This window comes from Corvus cornix, chromosome 1, assembly GCF_000738735.6.
Source record: "Corvus cornix cornix isolate S_Up_H32 chromosome 1, ASM73873v5, whole genome shotgun sequence".
Classification (NCBI taxonomy): domain Eukaryota; kingdom Metazoa; phylum Chordata; class Aves; order Passeriformes; family Corvidae; genus Corvus; species Corvus cornix.
The window spans coordinates 76,691,411-76,712,900 of record NC_046332.1 but is presented as its reverse complement, the minus strand read 5'-3'; the positions used below and the strand labels follow the sequence as shown (position 1 = coordinate 76,712,900).

The 21,490-nt window shown below is 39.3% G+C and overlaps 1 protein-coding gene across 2 annotated transcripts in view; it reads left to right on the top strand.

Annotated features, from left to right (window-relative positions):
* The window catches only part of ABCC4 (ATP binding cassette subfamily C member 4), a 146,426-nt gene that overhangs the window by 88,331 nt on the left and 36,605 nt on the right, over positions 1-21,490 (top strand). For both annotated transcript variants that reach the window (XM_039556857.1, XM_039556795.1), the window contains exons 21-25: positions 9,786-9,936; positions 10,568-10,687; positions 14,460-14,570; positions 16,051-16,151; positions 18,273-18,464. In XM_039556857.1, the coding sequence (XP_039412791.1) occupies positions 9,786-9,936; positions 10,568-10,687; positions 14,460-14,570; positions 16,051-16,151; positions 18,273-18,464 (675 nt within the window). The remainder of the gene's footprint in view (positions 1-9,785; positions 9,937-10,567; positions 10,688-14,459; positions 14,571-16,050; positions 16,152-18,272; positions 18,465-21,490) is intronic.

The window sequence follows — 21,490 nt, the reverse complement described above, 5'->3', positions numbered from 1 at the left end:
TTCCAAATGGTGATAAGTACAAATCTTCTAGATTGCCTTAAACTACTGATACACTATAGATAGGACAATGTCTGCTTACAAACAAATTAGGATTTCACTGTTCGGCAAAAGGATTGGAGATTTCACTTTTGATTCAAGAAGGAAGGAGAAACTTGGAGGTAATTTGAATTACTAAGCCATGTAGCTGACGTGTGTGTGTGTGTGTGTGTGTGTGTAAAATTATTATGCATATTTATGCCCAAAACAAACATGTGGGACAAGGAATTATCCTTAGGAAAAATAAAGGCTGCATCTCACAGAAATGTGCTGCCAGGGTTATGTGTGCATCTGCACAACGTAAGAGCTTTTCTCTTGTGGAAGCTGATACTGTGGGTACTTGGTGAACTCTGCAGATGATTTGAAAACTCCAGATGAGTTTGTGCGTCAAAAGGTAGAGGAGATTGCAGTGTGGGCAGCTCTATCCAACAAAAGATGAGAGTTCAGGTGGTAACTGAATGTCGTATGTCTTTTTGTTACATCTTTGTATTACATCTACATTACAGGAATTTTTGTATTGTTTAAAAAAATTGATTCATTTAGATTGTACTCCTGAAATACAAAAATCTGTCTATTTAGAAAGGCTCTTTCAAGGGCTTAATAATATCTATTCCTGCACAGTGGAAGAATAGGATGCTGAGCGATTTAATTTTCTTCCACAATCACATCCCTAAATATTTTTCTTAATTGTTTTTGAAGTCAGTCTAATGTTTAAGTAAGCAGAACTCTCTTGCTATGAAAGTCACTCATATGCTAAAATAAAGGGTTTAGACCTTCTTATAAAACTGCTGGGTTTGGTACTTGATTCAGTTGTCCACCCTTCTGTCAAGTACAACATAACACTTAGAAAAATATTTTTTCAATTTTCTCACTAATAGATCGTCTGGATTTTGGGATCAGACCTGGTATCAGTTACTTACTTCAATACATATGCCTTTATTGATGGTTTGTGCTAAAGCTTCTGAAAAGTCTTCCTGATGGTTTGCTGCATATTTGTAACCCATAAAGAATGAGCACACACTTACGACAGTAAATAATGTTTATTCTCTGCCAAGGAATTTTCTCTTTACTCACTGGGTTCTGGACATGCGCAGAACAGCTGAACTGGGTGAAACCTGCTGGTGGTGGAGTGAGGCTGGTGCTGGTTAGTTTAAATATGGTTGCTGAAAGTATCAGACCACTGTTAAGCTTTGTGGCACTGAGTGATCTCTAGACATCATGTAGTACTGAAAAATTATGAGTCAGGAGTTTAGTTTGAATAGGAAAGTCTTTTATAGCCCTATCAAAGTGGTAAAGCTCTGGGGATGTTAAGGGAAAAAAATACCAGGGACAGGTTAGAAAGCATTTTTTGCATATCTGCTGTGAAAGAGTGTGACCAGAAGGAAACAGAAGGCAGTTTTATTTCTTAGGATAGCTGATGTTGTATTCCTTAATATTTTTCATAGTTTTCATTTAACTGGGGCAGAGAGGCTGTGTTGGTGGTGTTTACAGAAATATGAGTAGTTTTTTATTCCACCAAAAAAAAAAAATACATGAGCAGTGTATTTTTAAATAGCAAGAACAACAATAAAATGCTTAAAAGCTTGTAGTTGCTGTAAGCCTGAAGAGCTACTGAGGAATTGATACTCTAACAGAAGAGCCCACAGTTTGAATGTAGCACAAAGCTTTTAAAAGTTGTTGAAAGACCCAGAATTGACTTCTGGTGAAAGTTAGACTTGGCTGAGCAGAAAAGGTCATGCAGTTGAAAACAAGGTACTCTTGAGGAGGGTGCACAGCTGCTCTGGCATTATGGCCACGAGAGACAAGAGACTTGAGGCAGGAAAGTACAGGGCTCAAAGACAGAGTTTGCAAAGCTCTGATACATGGGGCAGCAGCATTTGTGGTAAGCACAATTTTGTTAAACATTTTAAAGAACTGCAAAAAAATGTGCACAGCACGGGTGAAAAGGTGATAACATCATCATTAGCTCAGAGGAATTCCTCACAGGAAGAATGGGCAGTATTTCAGCAAGTAAATTAATGGACTTGACCATAAGAACGTGAACTAATGCCATGCAGGGTCACAGCAGTGATCTGTCTAGGTCAGTGGTTTTTCTCTAGCAGTGGCAATAGGGGATGCAATTTGTGGAGGGCATGAGCTACTTTCTGTGATCCTTTCCCTGTTTAGTACCCCAGCACTCACAGTTTTGTACTGGGGATATCAAAACTTTTCCCAGCCTAACTGTTCTCAGTCCTTTTATGATCCATTGTTTGAATCATTTTGTATTGGCCTGTAAGATCTGCCTCCTGCATCCTAATAGCCTGAAAACAGTGAGATATTTGTTGATTTTTTTTTTTTTTGTTCTTATTCTATGTATATGTTGTCCATAATTATCACTGAAATAAAATCTGCTGTCAAAAGGAGATAAAACTGAGACAAGTATCAGTGAATCAGCCTCTGCTGGTAAAGTGCTAAGCATACGAATAAAGAACAAAGTGGGAAAAAGTGGGAAATACACCACTTGTAGCAGTACTAAGGAGAAAAATACCCATTGTTGAATCAAGTTTTGATTTCATAAGGCTCTGTGCTCAGTGGGGCTATCTTGGCCTTATATAGCTGGGGGAAAATTATGGAAATGACTTCTAAGAGGTAGGAGGGGAGCAGAAACTGTCGAGCCATTTTTTTTTTTCCTTTAAAAATATCAGTTATTTGACAGTAAGGACTGATAGAGGAGATACAAAAATACATTGTTCTGGGAATCTTGAAGCAAGTGCAACAGCCAACAAAGCGACCACATTTGGCAATGGTGGTGGATATTGGAGGCACAATCCTTCTAAATTAATATGAAGGAAAAGGGATGCTTTCTGCTATATGAGGAGTAACTCTGGGAATATTGGGTGATGTCAGACATTTTTCTGTAGTGTTTCAGGCAGGTTCTGGCAAGAGCTGTCAAGAAAGCAAAGCATGTGTGTGTGCATGTTCTACACTGGCTGATTAATTCTGTTTCCTCAAGCTACCATGTAAAGTTGTGCTCGGCATCCGAGGTGTTCCACAAGAAAATGAAACATATTTTTCATGGCACAAAGACCACTGTAGTTTATGTGAATAGTTCTTGTGTGTGCACCTTTTTTTCCCTTGGGAAAAGAACAGTGTAAGAATATAGCCAGGGACTATTCACCGGAGAAGTGACAAACAGCACTGAACAGCAAAACATATTAACTCTTTATATTATTCATACAGGGAGATCACAGTTATAACTAACTCCCCGTAACTTCAGGAAGAACTCTCACTTTTCTATAGATCCTCATTGCGAAGTTGTGACTTGCTGCCCAAATCACTGAGAACACTTGTGTGCAGATGTGCTCAGGGGGCACAAGGCACAATAAACGAGGAGCACTTCAAAGATCCTACTCAAGATTTTACTGCTTATAGATACAAAAATATATTGTCCATAGCCATTTACAAGAATGGCTGTTGGCACTGTCATTTTGTGTGTGACAGCATTGGTTTCCATGTACAGTGGGTATGAACAGGAGCTGTATGCCTAAGCAGAGGCCATACCTTTGGCTCTGATAAAAGCTTGTTTTTCCATTAAAAAAACCTGTATTAGCTGGAAGTAACTTACTACTGTGGCCGAAGAGCCCTGGCAACAAACTTCTTACATGAGTGAAGATAGTTTATTATTAGAAGGAAGATAACCTCTAAATGTTGTAGGAATGTAGCGTGGAGTTTTAAAAGATGAGTATTTTAAGTGTCTGTCAGAATCACCAAGTCGAGAGCTTGGTTATGTGTCTCTTTCTAAAGCGTCATATCTGGAAGTCTCAGACAACATACGGACTATGATTTTTGGAAACTGCTGTTACCATCAAATTCTGCATGAGGCAGTTAAACCTCCTGGCCCAGGGTGCCCAGAGAGCCTATTTCTATCCCTTCTTGTAGGGTAAGAGATTACTGATGATAGGATGCTGTTTGAATATGAGAGTGGTGGCAGTGCCAATGTATTAACACCCTTTTTATGGTAAGGTCACTTGTTCAAGAACAATTGCACACAGTTTGCCATGACCTCAAACAAATACTAAGGCTTCTCACTTAATGACAAAATGCATGCCAAGTCAAATGAATGAGCATGTTGGTGGCACAGAAACATTTGCCCCGAGGAGCTCAGTATATGCTTGTTCACTTGGAAAAACAGCAATCCAGAAAGACTGTCTTGTAGAGGTGAGAACAAATAGGAGGTGCTTAGCATTAAGGATGTGACTGGAAATCTTGAATACACTTCCGTGGTCTATCTGGAAGATGTATTCAGCCCATTTGCAGTGACATACTGATTTAGTTAGGTAACCTCTTGTCAACTAATTGCAAATAGCAGGATTCAGAGAAGAAGAGAGCATCTTGCAGAAGATAAGATGAACTTGGTATTTTTGAAGCTTTTAGAGCTGGCAGTATTTAGTTCTTACTTTCTTCTTTCAATTTATCTGAAAATACAATTTTCATTTCTTCTCCAGCTGTGCCTTTTTTTCCCCTTTCAGTGCATTGATTGTCTTGGTCTTTAAATTCCAAATTTTCTCATGGATGCACATTTTCCTGAAGCTGAATTAACACCAATTGAGAGCTGTCATTCCTGTCAAAGATTGCTGTCCTTGGTTGCTTCAGAAAAGGATACTCTCTGAGATGCCTTTTAAATATTGTATGTCCCGCGTGTTCTCCTATACTCATAAGTCTTCGCTGCATTTTTGCTGAAGACAAATGTGTTCCTGACAGTTCGATGCAATAGTATAAACAACCATATGTATGTATTTTTAACCAGTTCCAAAAGAAAGCCAGTAAATTTTATTTAAAAAGTAGTTTGAAGACAAGACTACTCACCTGAACTCAGCTACTTTAAATGAGTAAAATGAAGTAGAAAAATTTAGGTGGTATTTTCTCTTTGGATGTTTCCTGTGGCTTGTTGTAATAAAGGGGAGAAAATGCAGAAAATCTGCACTGTGGTTCTGGGTGGAGCTGGCCTGAGTCAAGTGTTTATCACTCTCATCTTCTCATTGCAATGTCGTCTTCCCAGGGAAACTTGTCTTCTGGTGTCCCAATGTAACCAGCCACCTGTGCAGTTTTTCTTTAACAGAGCTGCAGGTCAGTCAATCCAAACAGTCTGGTTTAAAAAAAAAAAAGCATTCAAGGATAAAGAAAATGTCAGAACTGGATTAGGGATTGATTGTGTGTGCAGTTTCTTGGCAGAGTCAACAAGGAAATAATTTCAGTCAGGGGTAGGGGAGAAGGAGGAGGAAGGATGATGCCAAGCAAGTATGAACAGAGTGGGGTTTTGTAGTTTCTTGACCCGGCTTTACTTCAGACAGCACAGCCTAAGAGTGCCCTAAGTTAATGCAGTGAAGGTTCAAATTGAAATTGAGGCCATGTGCCTTTGCTATTATTAAATTAGTATGGCTTTGTGGCAGTTCCATGGGCTAATATAATCCTTGGGAGTGTATATTGGGGTCCAGGGAGTAGCATTTAGGAATTGGGGCTGAGTAGGTGTATTTGGCTTCTGCTTAAGTATTGGTAAAACTGGTCCTGGAACGCTGCAGTTCTTGCATGGGATTTGACTGTAGATTCAGTCATCAAAATTTAAGCTTGATGGGCTTTAGATGCTTACTTTGCTGTAGTCAGAGGGCATCAAGTAAATACAGTTGGTGGATTGTAGAGAAGTATTCAACCACAGGGTCATTAGGGATACACTTAAAGGTTAGATGAAGTTACCATCCTTGAACATGTTTAAAAGATGCGTAGATGTGGTGCTTAAGGACATGGTCTTGTGGTGGACCTGGCTGCATTAACAGTTGGATTCTATGACCTTAGAGGTCTTTCCCAATCTAAACATTTAACTATTTACTAATTTATTCTAATTTAACTATTGTATTCATCACTTTTTAAGCTTCTAAACTAGGACAGGAGTTTCACTATGGGCCACATCTAGACTCCTACAATCAGGTTTCCAAGTCTCAAATCCCATCCCCTGGGCTCCTCTCATTGATTAGAGATCCTACCAGGTCAGCAACTGCAGGTCCAGAATAGTGTGGTTCCTATGGTAGTAGGTCCTATAGCATGTTTTTCAGTTCTGTGGTTGTGGTACAGAAATACCTGTTATTCCTAGATCAAGACCTGTTTGAGATAGAAACTCCAGGATATCACTCTCAGCACCTGTAAGAATTATGGATATGTAGGTCATCAGATGATGAAGAGAAAGCACGTTTCACAAGTGATCAGAGCATTCATTTCCCCAGAGGGTTATAGTTGGGTATGCCTGCTGCAGTAAAAGAGGAGATTTTTAAGGAAAAAAAAGCCACAATAAATGGAGTGACTGACCAAAGCATGGGGGAAATCTCTCAGGACTCTTGTAAGCAAGAGGATAACTCCAACAGAAACAACATGTGCTTTTATGTACTCTAGGGATAGACTGTGTGCAGGCTTTGTGTGGGAGATTGATCTTTCTCCAGGGAAACTGAAGCAAGTTTGAAGGTGAACGCTGGAAGCAATGGTATTTCCCTGAAACTATCCAGGTCCTATTGGTCTTGGTAGCCAGTGCATCTGTTGTCTTTTGTGCAAGGTGGCCTTGTTTCAAATGCTGTGCAAATAGCTGTAAAATGTAATTCATCAGCTCCTGTGTTTTTGTTTTGGTTGCTTGTCTCCTTTTTTTTTTTGGTTTGATTGTTATTTTCTGCACAGTCATTACATTTTGAATGCTAAAATTAAGAAATACAGTAAAAGATGCTGGGTTTGTAGGCCATATTCCTTTTAGGTAGGAAAATCTTAAACTTTTGATGCAACTTTCCATTGTAAGCTGGTTCTGCAATGAGAAGTCCAGATACCCAGTCCTGAGCCTTTCTTGCTGTTTGTCTCCAGAGAGGAGAGACAGCAGACTACTCGTGCTATAATTATTGTCAGCCTGCTGATTATCTTGGGTCCTGCAGCTTGCACACAGTGAATCTGGTAGAAGTCGGGGCAGTCTCCAGCTGCAAAGGTTGGTTGTCTCTTGTGAAATTCAGGAGCTAGAACCTTTGCCTTACCTCATGCAGTGACTACATGATTACAGTCTGCAAATGGTTGTGTCTGGCTTTCAGACTACTTCATTAAGAGTTAATTTATATGCAAGTTTGGTTTTCAAAAAAAAACAACACACATGACTGATCCACCCTATCATAAATTTTTATAATGATAAGGTGGTGCAGGCTCATCTAAAATTCCTTCCGAAGGCGGTGTCAGATTTTTACTTTAGTCATCCTAACCATCTTTTCCTTCCCTGTATTTCTGCCATAGCAAGGCTTTGTTTACATGAGCTGGATCTTAATAGTTTTACTCCCACTCCCACCCCCACTGGCAGTTTGCAACATATTCTAGATTATCATCACTAAAACTTCAGTTTGGCTTCTTTTCTTTTTTATTAAGAAGCATTTGTTTTCCTCAGAATTTTTTTTCCTTGAAGCAGCTCTCCTCAACATTTGGCTTCAGATTTGTAGCTGATGTTATGAGGAGACTGTGTACTTCAGAAACAGCTTTTTTGTGACTGTCTAGGAAGTGACGGAGGGAGAAGGCAGCAGGTGTATAAAGAGATTCAGGAGCAAGTTTGGAGCAGGAAGGAAGGAACGGACTTCAGTCTCCGCTGATAAGGATGGAGGTGAGGGAACCTTTAGCCAGCATGTCATTTATGCCAAGCTGGCAGGCTTGACAGAGATAATGAGCATTACTGAGGCAAGTGAAGATCTAGACAGGAGAAAATTTGTAGGAGGTCAGGAATCTTTATTCCCTTTCTCCTCACCCCATGATAAAAAGGAAATATGTTTACAGGGTTCTAAAGAATGCCAGAGAAGTGGAAGGTAGAGAAGGGCTGATGGCAGTGCTGGTGAGGAGCCAGGGTGCTTTGTTTTGCTTTGTGCTGACATAGCCATGTGCTTAATTGATCCAGGTGGAACACCGTGCACTCTCATTGCCACCTTACCTCCTCCTGATGAAATCTAGGTAAAATGTTTGCCATCTGCTGTGTGTATCTAGAAGGTCAAACAACATGATGCTGTCAACACCTTAACCCACAGATGAGCAGTGTAGTGATAATGCTTCAGAGCTCCTTTCCTGTGCCTACCTTACAGCAATTTTCCTTAAGAGAGTTATGAGACCCTAAAATGTGCTTTCAGGATCTATGAGATGCTGGGCTATTATACTGATAAATCTTCTTTCATGAGCTAAGACCTCTAAGGCTAGAGCTGACTCATGCAGTCTAAGGTGTGTGGGTTTGCTCTTTGGTCAGGTCAAATTAGGGTAAAGTCAGAGAAGCCTGAAGAAAAAAAAAAGGCAAATTTAGGGGTAAAGGTTCTGCTTGGTTTTGGCCTTAGTGGGCTACCAGAAGTGCAACAGGAAATGCAGTGTTTAATAGACACTTCCACTGAAAGTGTTTGAAAACACAGATAGCTCTCTGATATCTATCTTAGCTGATGTGTTGCTTATGTGTGCACTGAGTTGGAAAATTCAAAGGGTGGAAGCATTTTTGCTGTAAGACATGCATTTCTGGCACCCAGTGGTCACTTATGCATTTTTGGAATCTAAAAATCAGGCAGCCGCAAAATTTAGCTGGAATCCACTTCTGTGTTGTATGTGATGACGAAGAAGGTGGCTGCTCTGCAGTCCATAAAATGAAAAATTTTTAGAAAATGTTGTCATTTCTAATGATTTTGTTAATGAGAATAATACAGGAATTTAGTCTTGAGCTAGGATTTCAGTTGTGTGGTTTTTGTACAGTATGGGTTTATTTTTATATGGGTTGGGGTTTTCCCCCTTTTTAAGGAGCAAATGGGCACACCCTAATTACAGTATACCAGGACTCCTGCCATACGCTCATTCATGCACAGCTGGGTTCTGAAAGAAGTTTGTGTGCAGATGATGGTTTTGACTGTGTATTCAAACTGAAAGTTTGATGAAAGATGTGGAGGGATCTGAAGGAAATGGAGGATTAAATTCAGAAAGTTGAGCCAGGATCCTCTGTCTTAAGCAACAGAGTTTATCTGTTATATCTCGTTATATCTAGTTTTCTAAGGGTAAAGTCAGATTTACCTCAGCTGTTACATCAAACTCCAGTAAACCTGGTAACACCAGCCTTTTATGACACTTCTTGCAGTGTGTAGCATTTTCTTCTTATTTGTAGCATTTCACAATGCAATCCTTTGAGAAGAGAAAGCCCACTTTGTCCTATCCTGGGTTTTCGTTCTAAATGGGACAGTGTTGTGTTTAGGAAAACACTGCAAGCCTGTGTTGAAAGTCTCTCTTCCAACTGTCAAGTCTTTCAACTCAATTTGAAAGCCAGGTTTTCACCAGTTTCTTTTTAGCAGGAGTGAAAAAACATATCCTTGACTCCCCACATAGCTAGAGTCCATTAAAGATTAGTTGTTTATTACATTGATCATCTACTACTTTGTGACAGCAGTCACAAAATAGTCTACAAAGCAAGACACTAATGTTCAGTCAACCAGCTTTGTAAAGACATTTCTTAAAGAACAAATAATGTGGAAGAAAACCATAAACTGCAAAAATAGTCAATTTAGGTATACTGTAAATTTTCCAAGTTGCTTAAAAATAGATGTTGCTCATATGTTATGCAATGCATCCGCTCTTAAATGTGGTAGTTATGTTTAAATATTTATGTGTTTCAATAATGTTAAATAGTTTTATACTTGTTCTAAATTAAATTCTTCTGGCAAAGAGTTTTTTATTTTGTTTCTATTGTGCTCCAGACTCTCCTACAGATTTTTGGTGTGGTGGCTGTGGCTGTGGCAGTGATTCCTTGGATACTCATCCCCTTAATTCCACTATTTATTCTTTTCATTTTTCTTCGACGATATTTCTTAGACACTTCAAGAGATATTAAACGTCTAGAATCCACAAGTATGTAGCTTGGCGGGACTTAATGTTAGTTTGAACCCTGCTTATTATTATGTGAAATGCTAGTATTTTATAGACAGTCCATCAAAGATTTTTTTTTTCTTTTGCTATGCAAATAACTTCCTTATTGCCTTGGTTCTAAACTATTGAATTACATGCTTCACTCCTGTTTTGCATGATGATAAACCTAGGGTATGTCAGTTTAACTATCTGTAAATAAAGCTAGTTAAGAACATGCTAAGCTGCTGGTCTTTGGGACCTTGCATGCATATATTAATGGTATTTCTGACCTTATCTGACTCTTGTGCCTGACTTTAGCTTGACTATGATATGGAATATTAAGCATTATGAATAACAAACATGGGTGCCTAATGTCATTAATAAAGCTCAAAGAATTTCTTCAGTGACAGCTATTGTTAAAAATGTAAGACATTTTTCTGTAAATTAATCTGCCTGGCTGTCTGACTGATTCTAATTGAGGAAGAGGACATTAGTTAAAGATATTGCATTTTTATTCTAAAAAGATGCAGTAGAGTAGTTTGTATGGTTAAATATAAAGTAGTAGGATTAGTGTGGTACAAAAAGAATTAGATGTTGTACTTCAGCTATTGTTAACTCTCATTTCTCTTTGTAGCTCGAAGTCCAGTGTTCTCCCACTTGTCGTCATCCCTCCAGGGGCTTTGGACTATTCGGGCTTTGAAAGCAGAGGAAAGATTTCAAAAATTATTTGATGCACACCAAGACCTCCACTCAGGTTTGTGATGAATTGATGTGAAAAATCAAATACTTTGCACAGTAGGAGGGAAATATCTTATCCCCTCAGTGACATGTGCATATAATGTGCATTAAAATCAGTAGGAGCTGTGCATTTGTCTCTTTAGGGTAAAATTTCTGTATTAGAACAAAAACATTATCTGTCTAGATTTAGAGAATTTACTTTGGGCTGTAGTATAATTTAGAATACCCATGCATATGTTTTAACAATGTGTAAGATAAACATTTGAAAGTATGCCCAATAAGAATAAGAATAATTTTTAACATTTTCCTCGATTCCATCTTTAAGAAAAGGAGGGGGGGGATGCAGAGAGAGATGTGGGGGAAGCAAGCTATATTATGAAGCATTTGATACTAAGTAGTGTGCTAGGAATGGGCAGATAATATAAATAATCTTGGAAGTTTCATAAATTAACTTTATTTTTTATTTTGAGTAGCTTTCAGGGCTTAAATCTAGTATATGGAATTAACATCATTGGAAGTTATAAAATACTGGTATTCTGCAAGAATAAGTAATACAATTCAGGTTTGCACTGTGATTCTTTAACTTCTGTTAATTAAATGTTCTTTACTACTGTGTTTTTCAAGATACAGCAGAATGCAAGTTTTCAGTTCTGTGTTTGTTAAGAGTGTGAACTTCCTCTGTTGTAAGACATACAAGTGTATTCGATGGCTGTTTTGTAATTTATAGATTTACAAGGATTCAGACCAGACCAGTGCTCCTTTCTGAAGTACAGTTAATCACAGGTTGTAGCGTCATGCACACTGGCCTTGTTGAGCCCAGTGACTTGTGACTGGTGTAGTATATCTTCCAGGGAGGCACCTCTAGCTTTGAATTTCCCATTTCTTAATATTTTAGAGTTGCTAGTTATCTGACTAGATCAGTGTTACAGTAGCTCATAGTGAGGGAGAACAAAGTTGTGTTTTAGCTTTATATTAAAAGACATCTTTAGTCAATAAACTGTGAATAGAAGTTTCACTATACAAAGAGGACTGTGACATTTAAAAGAAACATTTTTCTATATTTTAAGGTTAGATCTAGGAAACATAAAAACTCTTTCATTTTTCAGTCAGTTTGGTGCATCTCCCTAACAAAACTGTCAATAATACCCCTCCTAGGCAGATCAGAAACCTGTTTTTGAGGTCAAGCTTCAGTACTTGTAGTCACACTCTTCTCCATACCTACACACTTCATTTTGGTGTCTTTCCCACCAGAGTCTTTGGGGTACACCAGCTGGCTTAAAGTGTGTGTGGGTTTTGGTCCTCATAGGGAATATGTGCCTGGACAGCAAAGGAGGGCAACTTGTTAGCCCACACTGGGAATACATCATCCAGTTTTGGACCCCCAGATCTGGGAAACATTCTAACAAACTGGATTGAACTCCGTGGAGGAGCCACTAAGATAGTCAGGGTATTAACAGAAGAGATTTCCTTGTGTGGGAAGGTAACTGGGCTTGTTCAGCTCACAGAAGAGGCACCATGCAGAGAATTCAATACTGGCCTTCCAGTGTCTGCAAGGATGTTGCTGTGAATGCAGGCTCCTCACCACAGTACACAGCGGTCGGAGCAGCCACATGGGTGTAAGTTGTAACAAGAGAGGTTTAACCTGAATTGAAGGAAAAACTATTTCACTGTGAGCACAGTCAAGCAGAGGCAAAGACTGCCCAGAGATGCAGGCTTCATCTGTGTTGATTTTCAAGACTCAGACTGCATAAAGCATGGAGCAACATGGTCTGACCTCCAGGCTGACTGTGCTTGAGCCAGAGGCTGAACTAGAGATTTCCTAAAGTTGTTTTCACCCAGGATAGTTCTTTGATAGTAAATGCGAGCAAGCAGTAGCTGATGTAAGAGAATACCTTTCATACCAGCTCACAAAGTTGGACTCCTGGGATTTTAAGTCTCCTGAAGAGTTTTAAATTCTTTCCTGCATTACAGAAGGCTCTCCCAACCAGCAGTGGTTTTGTTGAGCACTTTCAGCTGGAGTAGTATCTTCCTCTCTATTTAGGCCTGAGCCTAGGTCTCAGGACACTTGCTTTGAACCCCTTTGAGCGATGCCTGTGAATGGGGCATTAAGTAAATTTTAGATAAAAAGCATCTAAAAGGCATGCTGAGATTTGACCAAACCCAAGTTTCCTTTCTGCCAGTGCCCATCTCTATAGGCAAGCCCATGAGTCATCAGACCATGATGAGTCTTTGTTAGTTCCTGTGACTGTCAGATTCCTTCCTCTATGCGCAGTGACCCCTGTTACATAGGGAGGTTGCAAAATGACCCATCTCATGCTGGCAGTTTAACCAGCCTTCCTGGACAATAGGATCAATGGAGCAAAAGCCTGGAGATGGAAAATCTACTTCCTGTCCTACTTCATGATCTTACAAGTACACTGTTGCACCACAAATTAGCTTTAGTGTCACAAGGAAGCTGCCATAGATTGTTTCTAGGGCCACTTGGTTTCTGGATTTCAGAGAAGTAGCTAAATTATTACGGTGAATTCAGTGTCTGGAGCTAGGTTTCTGAATTGTTGCAGCACTCCCTTCTGCATGTGTCATTCCATGTGCCCAGGTGTATGACCATATCAAATGTCTTGTTTAATGCAACCATTAATGCTGAATGTGTGGTCAGCCATATGCAGTTAAGGTTGATGTAAATGGTACTAAGAGGTTACCAGCTCTGTACCTTACCTGGATGCCTCTTGTCATCCTCAATCTTACCCTCTGCTGCCCTCCAGAAGTTACACGGAGGCTTCTGTTAGCTGAATTGAATTGTTAGATCACTCCATAATCTGGCTATTGAGGATGATCAGGCTTAAAACCAGACTTACCTCCTCTCTATCTTACAAAAGGAAGAATTTTTTTGTCTGAATTTTTCCCAGCACTGGGCTAAGGAACACTGAACAGTTGAAGGTGCACTGATCTTTAGCAGGGAGTAATGGCAAGCAAGGCAGAAAGGGTTGCAATGGTGACCTTCTGCTGTGACTTGGTAGCAGCTGGAACAATTCTTCTGACTGCGGCCTAAGCAATAAATATGCCATGCTTTGTTATGGTTCTGGTTTTGGCCCTGAATTCAAACACTGTGTCTTCTGTATTGCAGTGTCTTTTCCTGCTCTCTCTTGTACCTTGTACTGTAGCATATCTATCTGGGATGGAACTTAGCACCAAATTGTCAACACCTGAATGTGAGTGCGGAGTGGAGATGTCCACCTGTGAGCTTCCCCAAAAGTTAATACGTGCATCTAATCTTCTGAATAGATCTGTATAGCTGCACTGGCTGTATTGAGTAGCTCCTGCAGGAGCTTAACCAGGTGCAGCTGCCTTCTGAAGACTTGGCTGTGACAGTTGTATTGTGATATGTTCTAGATAAAAGCCTGTAGACTCTAGTTCAGCTACAGTAAGTGCAGTTGTACTTTTGTTTTTTGTATAAGACTCTTGTGTCCACTGGAGAAGAGGCTTCCATTTTAAATAAATGGACCATGCTTCAAGCCCTGGCTGTTTTTCTTTCTCATCCTGTTACTATATGTTATACTAGCTGTGGTTGCTATTGTAGTTGCTGTTGGTGTGAAAACTAAACTAGACAATGTCAGGAAAACTGGTCAGCATCCTGATCATCATCACTCCATGCAGATGTGCACTTGAAGATGGCAATGCTGGGTCTTTTTGACAACTTGTATTATTAACATGAGTTAATTCAGTAGTAATAACACAGCTTAGTTTTCTAATAATCCACTGTTTTTATGTCTTTGTAAAATACATTTTAGAGGCCTGGTTTCTCTTTTTGACAACTTCAAGGTGGTTTGCTGTGCGTCTGGATGCCATCTGTGCCATTTTTGTTATAGTGGTTGCTTTTGGTTCACTGCTTCTCGCCAAGAGTAAGTACAGATGTTAAAAAAAGTTCACCCAGTAATTACCATGTATAGTAATGTCTAATTCTTTTTCATATGTTACTATTTCTAATTGTTTAAAGGCTGTAATTAAGTTAAATGTTTCTTTCTAGATCACGATCTCTTCCTTAGTCTAGGGCATTGGGGCTGTATCTGCTTTCCTGCAAATACTGGAGGAAGTTCAGACATCTTCTGGGCTGAGGCATGCATCTGTCATCATCCCCAAGTGTGCAAACAAACTTGCACTTCTGCAGTCTTCACTTTCGAGAGTCTGGCTTTCAGAGCAATAACAAGAAATAAATCTTCTTCTTTTTCCCTACCTCTGTCTTTCTCTTTTGGGCCTACAGGGCTTTGCTTTTCACACTGAAACACCCACGGAGATGCCTCTTAACAACTTTTTTCCTTTCTGCACATGGCACAGTAGGTCAAAAGGCAAGCTAAAGTTCCTAGGGATGCTCTTGTCATATCTTGGATTAGGGGGATAGGCCAGTTCCAGAAAGAAAATTGCCTCGTAATAATACATTTTATGTTCACTGTCACTCATGAACTGTCATTAGTGTATGCATCATCCAGGATGTAGTTGGGTTAGATGTACTAGAATGAGATAGTCATCTAAAACATGAAGGAAGAAGTAATTATCTTGGACATGAAAATTAGTGCTAATTTTCTGGTTTTGTTTCTTTTCTTTTTTCTTTGGATAAGTTTTGTATGTTTTACATACAAACATGTGTATTTTAAAATTTGAACACTCTGTGCTACACAACTCTGCAAATTTTGAGCTAGATTTGATGTTAGTAGAATGCAAAAAGACAAGTCAAAACAATGGTCCTGAATCTTTCCTTGCCTCTGGATAAGGAGTAGCTCTCTTCAAGTCAATGGGACTATGTTAGGATAAAGTTTCAAGTAAGTCAGAGGACAATCATGGTTAATATTGGGCAGACAGAACACATTTATTTTGTGAGAGTAGACCCGCCGAAAACAGTAAATGCTTTTATAAACAGAGAAGAAATATTCTGTCCTGTTACTTTATCTGATTGCTTATAAGAGTACAAAGTTGATGTAAATGTTCATAACTAATTTTGAAACAATTTTATGCAAATTTTTTGCTTAGGTTTAGGACCTTATCTAACGTCCTTAGAAAAAAATGTGAAGAGTTAACCAATGCTCAGCCAGATAGGGATGACCCTAAAAATCTGTGTAAGTATGGTCTTGAGACTGAACCTCAGTTTTTAGATAAATGCCAGGTCAAGGAGAATTGGGATTATCTCTTCAAAATGTTTCCAAAAATTGTGGCAGGGAGCTGTTCTGCCTGGAGCTGCTCATTGCACAGATAGCAAGTAGCACGTAACCAAATAAAATTCTGGCTGTGATGCTTCCATCATGTAATAACCTCATGAAAGTGAACTTAAGTGAGATTTTGTGTAATTACAATGTACCCATTTGAGCCTCTTTTTCCTTTCTTCTGCAGCTCTGAATGCGGGGCAGGTTGGGTTGGCGCTCTCCTATGCAATCACCCTCATGGGAACATTCCAGTGGGGTGTTAGACAAAGTGCTGAAGTTGAAAACCTGGTAATGTTTATTTCTTCCTTTTCCCCTCCTGGTTCCTTTCATGCTTGCGACATGAAGCCTTAAGGATGTTTCTTCTTAATTAACTTAGGATATTAATACCTTAGCAAGCAATTGAGGCACCACTCTGCAGTTATAAAGGAAAATAACTTCTTTTATGTTATAATTTGTCCGACTGATTTTGCACATTTGTTGAGATGAATTGTGTCCAGGGACTGTCCTCCATTCATAGTAAGGGAGGTTTTACAATTTCCCTTTACAGCAGAAAGGCGACTGTCTAGTTACAGTGTAGACAATTGCACTGCAACTTGCTAAAGTTGCAATAAATTAATCCCTTTATAAGGAAGATTTTAAATTATGTTTTTATATTTGGTATTTATAATTTACTGTTATTTATTATTGTATTTTAAAATTTTATTTATATCCCTCGTGGCATTTTTAGAGTCGTGTTATTCCATTGCAAAGGGTTATAACTTTTTTATTTATTCTATGTTAACACAAAAGTGAAAGTATTTGTTTATATTCAGCTGAGAAGATTGTGTGTTTTCCAAAATATGATATAAGATGCCTTTGACCAATTCACAGTATTAACTAGCATGTTCTAATTTGCCTGCTTACTCTCTTCTTAAGATAATACATAAGAAAAGTAGATTGTAAAAAAAACATGCTGAACCTAAACCTGGGATTTTTTTTTGCTGTGTTGACAATTGAAGTTACAGTTTGCTGTACATAGTCTAGGAAATAACGTGTAGTCCTTTTGTCGAAGTTACAAAGCCATGTTTAATTAATAATAATAATAATAATAATAATAATAGGGATGTTAGAATTGGTTTTTTTGCTACCACATTGCTTCCTCAGTGCATTTTTCACACACCAGTTAAACTGGTAGTGACAGATTTTGTGAAGAATGAGAAGGAAGCTTTCAGGTTTTTTCCTACCATTGGGGATGTTTTGGAAGTGTGTGGAAGTGTCACACGTACTGAACTGCTTTCTTGGAGGCTCTGATACAGAAATACCTTGGAAAAGAAAGGCAATGTGAAATGCTGGTCACTTCATGGAACTGTGATTAGCATTGACTTCTTTAATAGGTGGACATCCACCAAAAATCCCTTGTTATTAAAGGGTGACTACACTTGGAGGAGGCAAGAACACTTCCTCTCTATTCTGGTGCTAGCTGGTCAAGGGAAGTGATTGTCACACTACTCAGTGGTGGTGCACCCTCGTTTTGAGTCCTGTGTGCAGTTTTGGGCAGCGCAATACAAAATGAAGCTATTGGAGAGTGTCCAAAGGAGGGCCATGAGGATGGTGGAGGATCTGGAGGTGAAGCCTTATGAGGAGTGGCTGAGGTCACTTGGGCTGTTCAGCTTGGAAAAGAGGAGACTGAGGGGAGACATCATTGCAGTCTACAACTTCCTCATGAGGGGAAGAAGAGGAGCAGGCACTGATCTCTTCTCTGTGGTGACCAGTGACAGGACCCAAGGGAATGGCATGAAGCTGTGTCAGGGGAGGTTTAGGTTGGATATTAGGAAAAGGTTCTTCACCCAGAGGGTGGATGGGCACTGGAACAGGCTCCCCAGGGAAGTGGACACGGCATCAAGTCTGCCAGAGTTCAAGAAGCATTTGGACATTGCTCTAAGGCACATGGTGTGATTTTTTTGGGGTTGTCCTGTGCAGGGCTAGGAGTCTAACTCATTCATGTGTCTGCCTGTAGTTCATTTGGCAATTTCATTTCTAGCTTTGTCTTTCCAACACACAATGGATTGGTGTCATCTTAGTCAAGTCTGACAGGCAGCTCTCACAGCTTAATTTTCTTAATACTTATGCACGTACTTAGATTTGTAATTAATCCTACTGATGAGAAATGCTTATGTATGGCTTTATGTATCATGATAGATTCAGATCTGTAGTAGGACATGAGATGCATTCTTCCCAGTTTTTTAGCTGTATAATGAAAGCCTAGAATGGCACCAAATACTCTTATCTGTGTTTAAAAGAAAAACCATGGAGTAATTTGCATTGAATCTCTATAGTGAAAATGCACACACATGTTTATATGCATGCAGTATTTGCAGTGTATGCAACAGGATGAAGTTCACGTATTTATGTCTCCTTTCCTCTCCTTAGATGATATCAGTAGAAAGAGTGATGGAGTACACAGAACTTGAAAAAGAAGCTCCTTGGGAGACCAACAAACATCCACCAACAGAATGGCCTAACCAAGGAATGATAGCATTTGAAAATGTTAACTTCACTTACAGTCTAGACGGACCATTGGTTTTAAGACATCTGTCTGTTTTAATTAAACCAAAAGAAAAGGTATGTATATGGCTGTCTTTGGATATTCACAGAAATTAAGCAAAGATGGTAAGTCGACAAGAAGCTGCATGCTAGAAATCCATTATAAAATACATGGATGTTAGGAAAATACTAAGTGTTCTTTTAAAAAATAAGCTTTAATTATATTTATAACAGAAGTTATAGCCTATTTATTTCCTGTAAGTGTAGCATAAATTCCTCTTGGAACATAATATTTCAGTCTGTCAAAATAAAGGATTAAACATGTCCAGTAATTTCCTTAAAAAAAATCTGAGATTCTTCAGAAAGTGGCAGACATTGAAAATACCAGCCAAGCCCAGAATGTTTGTTCAAATCCAAAGCAAATGGACCTGCATTAGGAAATTAGGGATTCAACAGAGCGAACATAATTGGAATCAAGTATGTCAACAGACAAGGTAAGCAAAAACAATTGAAAATAAGGAATGTACATGCCCTTGCACTGAGCCCCAAATGAAAGACAGAAGAAAGAAATACAAATCAGTTGCATAACTTTAGAATTCGGGATTTTATTTCAGTTCCTTTTGGCTACCAATCCAATTAACTCTTGTCATTAATTAGATTGGTAGCCAAAAGAAACATAGAAATAAAACTCTTCCTCCTCTGCAAATCTGACTCCTCCTCCCCAATTCTGACGCTATCCCTGTTGAAAGAGTGCTGCAGGAAAGGTCTCCCCCACAGACAAAATTAAATTAGAGCCCTGCAGTGTTAATTTGTGCTTTGCTGCATTTCAAATGCAGGTGTACTTTTTTGATTAGGAGGTCTTCCCTAGGAGGCTGTTCAACTTTACAGTCATTGCCCTCGCCTCCTCTTTAACATGCTTTTCCATGCAGTTCCAAACCATTTCTTTCCTCAAGTGGACCTTTTTAATAATATGCATGTTCCAAAATTCAATCGGACTTTGCTACATTGAGGTGATCTCCTGGAATTGGCCATGAATGAGTTAAAAATGGTCTTTTGAGAAGAGCCATATGGGCCATCTCCTTAGCTGTTACATGTCTCTCCAATATAGACAAGAAGTTCTACATTTCTCAGTGAGAGACAGGAAAAAAAATAAAAACAGAAGCAAGAGATATTAGCAGTGCATGACTCAGTTGTTGGTGGGGGCAGGAGAGAGAGGGATCACTGGGGGTATTTATTTTTGCTGAGCAGTTCCGCTGTGGTTTTGTCATCCTGAATTTGCCCAGCTCAAAACTATTGCCAAGAACTTTGTGTTTGCTTTCTATGATGTTTTGCAGAACACTGCAGTAGGCTGCCGCTGTGTAAAATAAATCTCCCAAACATGCCTCCTCCTTATATTGGTTTTAATTCTGGAGAAGCATCTTCTTCAGAACCAGGTTTCCAGATCTGTTGGGGATTCTGCCCATACTGCTGTCAGTGAGAGCTCTTAGGCCTGTTCAGGCCCCTGGTTTATAGAGACTTCTGGTGGCTGCAGGAATGAGTTTAAGCTTCTGCTGTGCTTCTAGTTTTTCTTGTAGCCACTCCAGGGCCCAGTTTGGGAAGCTGTGGGTACAGTAAGAATGAAGGAGGTGGTTGCTAGCAAATCACTCATAGGTTAAGGTCTCTTTTGATCTGTTTGTCTTTCATTCAGTATCTCCCTACAGCCAAAGCAGGTTAGGAAGGACCCTGTGTTTTAAACAACTTTGCTAATGTAGTGTGGCCTGACAGAGACAGACCAGGGAGACACAAACTGCTGTGCCAGCAGCTGGCAGTGGTTAACCTCCTCTGCTACTATAGCTGCAGCAGAGCAAGGTCAGCATGTGTACCATTGGGGTTTAAACATCCCTATCTTTGTTTCAGGGAACTCATGAATGCTTTTTGGCTAACATATTGTTAAATGCACCTTTTCCTGACAGCTTCTGGATCTGCGGGCTACATGAAAAAGTTAGGAAGGTGCAGATGTAGATTTACAGCATGGCAGCTGTGCTCTCAGAACATACCATGAAAGGGAGGTTGCCTGAGGGATAACAAAGACATGGGCAGTTTCAGTGGAGTAGCTGACATGCTGTAAATCTCACATTTTTCTTGCAGCTCTACTATGAAGTACAAGTGACACTTGAGTAATGATGAGCCCAGCGTAGCAGGTGTACTCCTGTGTACGCACATGGCTTCACAGGCAGCACAGTCCTGGCTGTGTGATTCCTGATAGGTGGCTGGCATTTCCATTTGCGACTGGCGCTGTGTTTGCACTGGCTGTGAGCGTGGGCCTCTGAAGAATAAAATGTATTAATCAAATAGATAATGTGTATACTGAGCTATTTCAAATTCCTGTCAATTTTCAGCAGCCTGTAGTCAATTGGACCAAAGATGCAAATAGATTCTTCTAAATATTGAAGAGCATAGTCCTTTCATTTGATGCCAAACTGAAAGTGGGATTTCGACAATATGTAGAGCAGCTGCATTTTTATTTTAAGTATCATTGTATTTTTTTATGGTTTTTTTCTTTATATCCTTGATACAATACTTTATATTGACATTTGCAGAGGAACAATTGAACTTTTGTTTTCACAGCTCTGGTTGTCTGTGTTCTCTGTTCAGCATTTTCTTTCTGAACTGTAGTTTATCTGTTCAGAACTATTTTTCCATTGTTTCACTGATATAATTTAGAGTACTAGACATTTTATCATTTATTGTAACAGATTTGCTTAAATTAGTCTGTTAAATAGTAAGCACTGTAGACATGTTAATTAGTTTATATACAATAGTGGAATAATGAATGGTTGGAAGAAATTGTTGAATCGAAATGTAGAAGTAGAAAATACCTTGTAGATTATGCAGTATAAGTTGCTGCTTGAAGTGTACTTTTCTACTGTGTTGTGTATTTTTTATCAAACGTGGGCACTGCTGTTTTGTCTGAACTTAGTGTCTCTGACTGAAAGTTTCTCCTTGCACTTTGATGCAGTTTCCTGTGCTTAATTTCATTTCAGCAGTCATTGCTGCATACGTGTGAGTCTCAGGCAGTGGGTAATTGCCCTCTGGTGTCTGTACGTATACTCATGAAGGTTTTC